The sequence below is a fragment of the Portunus trituberculatus genome, chromosome 35 (genome assembly GCF_017591435.1).
Source record: "Portunus trituberculatus isolate SZX2019 chromosome 35, ASM1759143v1, whole genome shotgun sequence".
Classification (NCBI taxonomy): Eukaryota; Metazoa; Arthropoda; class Malacostraca; order Decapoda; family Portunidae; genus Portunus; species Portunus trituberculatus.
The window spans coordinates 9,348,843-9,355,616 of NC_059289.1; the positions used below are offsets into that span (position 1 = coordinate 9,348,843).

General features: G+C 42.3%; 2 protein-coding genes across 2 annotated transcripts in view; both read right to left on the reverse strand.

Moving 5' to 3' along the window:
- The window catches only part of LOC123513046 (kinesin-like protein KIF28P), a 9,888-nt gene extending 5,065 nt beyond the window's left edge, over positions 1-4,823 (reverse strand). Inside the window, exons 1-3 of the mRNA XM_045269863.1 lie at positions 4,512-4,823; positions 3,938-4,120; positions 3,589-3,809 (exon numbers count right to left, since the gene is read on the reverse strand). Of these exons, the coding sequence (XP_045125798.1) occupies positions 3,589-3,809; positions 3,938-4,037 (321 nt within the window). The 5' untranslated portion in view covers positions 4,038-4,120; positions 4,512-4,823. The remainder of the gene's footprint in view (positions 1-3,588; positions 3,810-3,937; positions 4,121-4,511) is intronic.
- The window catches only part of LOC123513047 (kinesin-like protein KIF28P), a 7,726-nt gene continuing 5,559 nt past the window's right edge, over positions 4,608-6,774 (reverse strand). The window contains exons 5-6 of the mRNA XM_045269864.1: positions 5,223-5,442; positions 4,608-4,644 (exon numbers count right to left, since the gene is read on the reverse strand). Coding sequence (XP_045125799.1) covers positions 4,608-4,644; positions 5,223-5,442 — 257 coding nt within the window. The remainder of the gene's footprint in view (positions 4,645-5,222; positions 5,443-6,774) is intronic.

Below are 6,774 nucleotides of genomic sequence, written 5' to 3' on the forward strand. Positions count from 1 at the left end.
ATTTTTTATGAAGGAGGGCAACTGATCAAGGGCAACAAAAATGGGATAAAAAGGCCCACTTGGTTGCCAGTTCCTTAAAAGTCAAGAGAGTTAACCAAAATTTAGGGACAAATTACTTGAGACCTCCTCTTAAAGGAAGTCAAGTCATAGGAAGGTGGAACAACAGAAGCAGGCTGAGAGTTCCAGAGTTTACCAGAGAAAGGTATGAATGATTAAGAATACTGGTTGACTCTTGTATTAGAGAGTTGGACAGAATAGGGATGAGAGGAAGAAGAAAGCCTTGTGCAATGAGGCCGCAGGAGGAGGGAAGCATGCAGTTAGCAAGATTAGTAGAGAAGTTAGCATGAAAATAGTGACAAAAGACAGAAAGAGATGCAACATTTCGGCAGTGAGAAAGAGGCTGAAGACAGTCAGTTAGAAGAGGGGAGTTGATGAGACGAAAAGTTTTTGATTCCACCCTCTCTAATAAAGCTGTGTGAGCAGAACGCCCTCAAACATGCGAAGAGCACAAGGATGGATAAGGCCCTTGTACAGAGTTAGCAGTTGAAGGGGCGAGAAAAATTGGCGGAGACGCCGCAGAACGCCTAACTTCATAGAAGCAGTTTTAGCAAGAGATGAGATGTGAAGTTTCCAGTTAAGATTATGAGCAAAGGACAGACCGAGGATATTCAGTGTGGAAGAGGGAGACAGTTGAGTGTCACTGAAGAAGAGGGTTTAGTTGTCTGGAAGATTGTTTCGAGTTGATAGATGGAGGAATTGAGTTTTTGAGGCATTGAAAACTACTAATTTTTTTCTGCCCCAATCGGAAATCTTAGAAAGATCAGAAGTCAGACGTTCTGTGGCGTCCCTGCGTGATCTGATAACTTCATGATCGTCTCTGAAAGAACGTGGAAATATGTAAGTATCATCAGCGTAGGATTGGATAGGGCAAGAAGTTTGGCTGAGAAGATCATTAATGAATGATAGAAGGAGAGTGGGTGATAGGACAGAACCCTGAGGAACACCACTGTTAATAAATTTAAGAGAAGAACAGTGGCCGTCTACCACGGCTGCAATAGAACGAAAGGAAACTTGAGATAAAGTTGCAGAAAGAAGGATAGAAACCGTAAGAGTGCAGTCTTGAAATTAAAGCTTTGTGCCAGACTCTATCAAAAGCTTTTGATATGTCTAACGTGACAGCAAAAGTTTCACCGAAATCTCTAAAAGAGGATGACTAAGACTCAGTAAGGAACACCAGAAGATCACCAGTAGAGCGACCTTGATGGAAGCTATACTGGCGATCAGATAGAAGATTGTGAAGTGATAGATGTTTAAGAATCTTCCTATTGAGGATTGATTAAAAACTTTAGACAAGCAAGAGATTAAAGCTATAGAACGGTAGTTTGAGGGATGAGAACGGTCACCCTTTTTTATAACAGGCTGATTGTAAGCCAACTTCCAGCAAGAAGGAAAGGTAGAAGTCGATAGACATAGTTGAAAGAGTTTGGCCAAGCAAGGTGCAAGCACTGAAGCACAGTTTTTGAGAACAATAGGAGGGACCCCATCAGGTGCCTTCCGAGGGTTTAGGCCAGTAAGGGCATGGAAAACATCATTACGAAGAACTTTAATTGTAGGCATGAAATAGTCAGAGGGAGGAGGAGAGGAGGAATAATCCCAGGATCATCCAAGGTGGAGTTGTTACCAAAGGTTTGAGAGAAGAGTTCAGCTTTAGAAACAGAAGAGATGGCAGTGGTGCCATCAGGATGAAATAAAGGAGGAAAGATGAAGAGATAAAGTTATTGGAAATGTTTTTGGACAGATGTCAGGAGTCACGAGTGGAGTTTGAGTTTGAAAGATTTTGACATTTTCTATTTATGAAAGAGTGCTTGGCAAGTTGAAGAACAGACTTGGCATGATTCTGAGCAGAAATATAAAGTGCATGAGATTCAGAAGATGGAAGGCTCAAGTACCTTTTGTGGGCAACCTCTTTATCATGTATAACACAAGAACAGGTTGTGTTAAACCAAGGTTTAGACGGTTGAGAAAAAGAATGAGGAATGTACGCCTCCATGCTAGACACTATCACCTCTGTTATGCACATAGAGATGGGTCTCTGACACAGAAGCAGTAATCATTCCAAGGAAAATCAGCATAATACCTCGATCCTCACATCCCCCCAACTGGCAGAGGCAAAACGCCAGAGTGACCTCCATTTTGGGTGATCCTGAGGAGGAATTGGAGAAATAGGACAAGATACAGAAATGAGATTGTGATCGGAGGAGCCCGACGGAGAAGATAGGGTAACAGCATAAGCAGAAGGATTAGAGGTAAGGAAAAAATCAAGAATGTTGGGTGTATCTCCAAGACGGTCAGGAATACGAGTAGGGTGCTGCACCAGTTGCTCTAGGTCACGGAGGATAGCAAAGTTAAAGGCTAGTTCACCAGGATGGTCAATGAAGGAGAGGAAAGCCAAAGCTGGTGGTGAACATTGAAATCTTAAAAAATGGAGATCTCTATGAAAGGGTAGAGGGACAGATGTGCTCCACTTTGGAAGTCAAATAGTCAAAGAATTTACTATAGTCAGAGGAGTTAGGGGAGAGATAGACAGCACAGATAAATTTGGTAGTGACTATCAAGTCTAAGCCAGATGGTGGAAAACTCAAAAGATTCGAGAGCGTGGGCAAGAGAGCAAGTTAAGTCATAGCGCACATAGACGCAACATCCAACTTTGGAGCGAGAATGAGGATAGAGAAAGTAGAAGGGAACAGAGAAAGGGTTACTGTCAGTTGCCTCAGACAGCTGTATTTCGGTGAGGAAAAGAAGATGAGGTATAGTGAAGGAGAGGTGGTGTTCTACAGATTGAAAATTAGATCTAAGACTGCAGAAGTTAATGACGAAAAAGTCGAGGGAGGTGTCAAGACATTTTGGGTCGCCAGCAAGAGAGCAGTCCGACCTGGGGACATTTCTGGTCCCCTCCCCAGAACGGGACTCCGAGGATGGATTTGGAGTCGCCATTTTGAATTTTGAATTTTAAGGAAGGGTGTGTATGTGTGTGTGATAAGTGCATGTAGTTTTGTGTGAAGGAGAGTTATCTTTGGAGGGCAGGCTGTGACTGCCCCCTTGAGTTGTGAGACACAAAGGGAAACGTTCAGTGAGATCACAACTAGCTTTAATGGAAAGTTCACAGCACTCCCTGAACTAGTGCTATTAGACCTCGCTGGGAGTAAATTATCGTTTCGGTAGGTGTCTACTACCTCAGTTAACGACGTTGAAAAGATAGACAAGCAAGACCTGGTGTTGGTGGCAGATGAAGCTGGAAGGACAAGAGAACATGCAAAGAAGATCAGGAAGAGGCAGTGTGTGTAAGTTATTGGAAAATAAAGTTCTCCACATAGAACGGTGGAAAAATGGAATACATTGAGTGATGAAGTTGTTACAGCACATAATATACATAGCTTTAAAGAAATATTAGATCAGTGGAGATATGGAGACAGGACACTATGAGCCCCTCTCGAACCCTTTACAATACAACTATGTAAATACAACTAGGTAATTACACACACACACACACACACACACACACACACACACACACACACACACACACACACTGCCAGCCAGATCCACCAAGTTCACAACGGCCTGCTTTGCTGTTTCTTGTCCAGCATTGTTTTTGAATTTCTGTATGACGGTGATGCCAACGATGGTGTGGGCGCGGGATGAGGTGGCGTTCATGTTGGTGGAGGCGATGGTGCGGTTGACGGTGCCCTCGTTCATCTTCTGCTCAATTTCGTTGTAGTTGGTGACCAGAGCCAGCTTGAGGCCTTCAGCTGTTCAGAAGGTTGTTTGGGTGTGATTTACCCCTTCAATGCTGGGACACATTTTTACCTTGAGATATGAGTACGATTAAACGATTCTATTGACATTCATCAGTTCCTGTCGTCACAATAGTACTTACCATAGAAGCCTTTCTTCGGGTGTTGGCGGACCTTGAGGCCTTTCTTGCTCTTGGTGGGGTTGAGCAGGTCATGAACTACCTCATTGTAGATCTCCAACATGCTGAACCTCACTTCAAACTCCTTCTCCTCTGTGTTTTGTGTGATGCCATTAAATAAATCGTTACAGAACAATGGCACGATTCCTGAAAGTTTAGGAATAGATTTTTTATTGTTTTTTTTTCCTTTCTTTACACTGTGTTGTATGTTTCTTTCTTTGTCCATCCATCTGTTTTCCATTCATTTCTTTCTCTCACTTTCAAGAATCAGGATACATTGACGATCCTTGTATGTGTTTCATGAAATTGTAACATTCTTTTGATTTCACGTGATGGATATGCAGAACTTTTAAGAGAACCATGCAGGCTTTCAACAACTCAACAACTATCTATGGTTAAGGGCAACAAAAGGCTAAAAAAAAAAAAAAAAAAAACAAAAGGTGACAGTCTCCAAAGAATGCAGTCAAAAGGTTCATCCAAAATTTTGAGGAGAAACATCTGAAAACACCTATGAAATGTGGACTTTTTTATTTTTTACCTTTATTGGATCCATATCCAATGACAGACCAAGATTTTCCCGAGCCTGTCTGCCCATAAGCGAACAGTGTGGAGTTATAACCAGCCCAGGCGTTTGCTAAGACTCCACCTCCCAGATCATTGTACACCGTGTTCTGTCAAAAGGCGAAGAAAGCTTAGCATTTATAGTGACAGTTCTTAATGGTGATGAACAGGAAAATGTAATGAGGATGATAAAGGGAAGAAGAAAAAAGATAATGGTAATGATGAAAAGGAAGATGATGATATTGATGATGAAGAGAAGGAAAAGATGGTGATGATGAGAAGAGGCCAAGCTAATGATGATGAATGATGAAGAGAAAAGAAAAGTTGATAATGATGACTCCAAGAGGATGATAATAATGACCAGCAGAAATAACCAGAATGTGATTTTGATGACAACAATGATAGCAATAACCATAGGTGGTCGTTACCGTCACAGATCATCACGCTAACGCCATCAGATTATAGCAGCTATCCGATGACATTTTTTCTGAGTTATTAGTTAATCGATATCGTGAATACTTCTGGGTCCAAATTAGAGTATAACTGATAATCTTAGTTTTATATTCCAGATTAGCGTAAGAATGACCTGCCCTTTCTCTCTCTCTCTCTCTCTCTCTCTCTCTCTCTCTCTCTCTCTCTCTCTCTCTCTCTCTCTCTCTCTCTCTCTCTCTCTCTCTCTCTCTCTCACCTGATCAGCATACTTGAGTTGGGTGACTGCTTGGCAAAGTAGCCATTGGGCTCCTCCTTGCAGCCGTCAAAGCTCCAGTAAGAGTAGTCGTAGGTGAAGGACTTGACATCGGCCGAGTCATCAGGGTTGGTGACCGTGGTGATATTTCCCTTCATGCTCACTACGCACTTGGCCTTTCGTCCCAGCTCCCGCTTATTGTGTGCCAGAGTTAAGGGGAATGCTGATGGAATAGGAAACTAAAGATAGTGATGAAAATAACTTGATAGGAAAAGGAATAGAATAGATAGAAGCAAAGGTGTGTGTGTGTGTGTGTGTGTGTGTGTGTGTGTGTGTGTGTGTGTGTGTGTGTGTGTGTGTGTGTGTGTGTTTCCTTGAACGTGTATTGATATCTTAACAAAATATTGGACAATGATTATTCCACCTACTTGGATGTTAGGATTGTTTAATTGTTGTTTGCTTTTTTCTAATTTTATGTTTCTTTTGTATTTTGTGGTCAATAAACTTACTGTGTGTGTGTGTGTGTGTGTGTGTGTGTGTGTGTGTGTGTGTGTGTGTGTGTGTGTGTGTGTTTTGTGTGTCTTTTCTCTCCCAAAGATCTCATTCTTGGCATTAAAAGGATATCATTGGCCGGACCCAAACCGCCACCTTCACATTCTCTTCTTCAGCCATTGTAGTGGTGCCTTCCTTCCTTCCTTCCTTCCTTCCCTAGCAATGCTCCTCACTCAGGCAGCCTCAGCTCTCCTCACGCCTGCAACACACACAGCAATCAAATTCACTCATGCATTTGTAGAATAAAATGGGTAGGTGAACATGGAATGACACTAAGAAAGGTGTGGGTTAATTTCACACGCCGTGACTGTTGACCAGTGATATCTGTTTTCTAAAATCCCTGAAGTTGACATGACACTGTAGCCAAAAATAAGAACAAGAAGGCTGCTTCATCAAGTAGAGAGTTTCATTACCACAGGTTAGACGCCCTTTAAAGGAATCTGCTGCTTTTTATCCCCTTAATGGATCAGATAAGGGGTTTTAGAGCTCCCAGTTAGTACAGGAACCCATTTTGTATACGTAGCAGTGCATGTAGTACAAGATAGGAGGTTTAATACCTACTAAAGTCCGCGAACGTGTTTTTCACTCTAAAATGCAAGAGATGGGAGGTGTTACAGCTATCTCTTAAGCACACGGATAGGAAGTTTCTTTCTCATACAGCTTGGTTATTGTATAATAATATGGAAAAAAGTCTCCGGTAGCGTGACTGTTAAGTCACGCGCATTCCACTAAAATACTCCCCCACCACAGACCATCCGGAATAAAAAGGTGTCATAGGAGAGTTAGGAGATAAGGGAGATAAAGAAGAGAAGGGGGTAAGTAAAAGCAAAGACAAGAACAGGATGAGTAAGAGAAGGAAGGAGTCAGATGAGTGGGTGACTGGATGCGCGGGAAGGAAACAGTTGAGTGAGTGGGAGTGAGTGAGTCGAGTGAGAAGAGCAAAGAGTGAGTGAGTGAGGGAGTACATGATAACAGCCAGAAGGGATCATGGAGAGGAAACGAG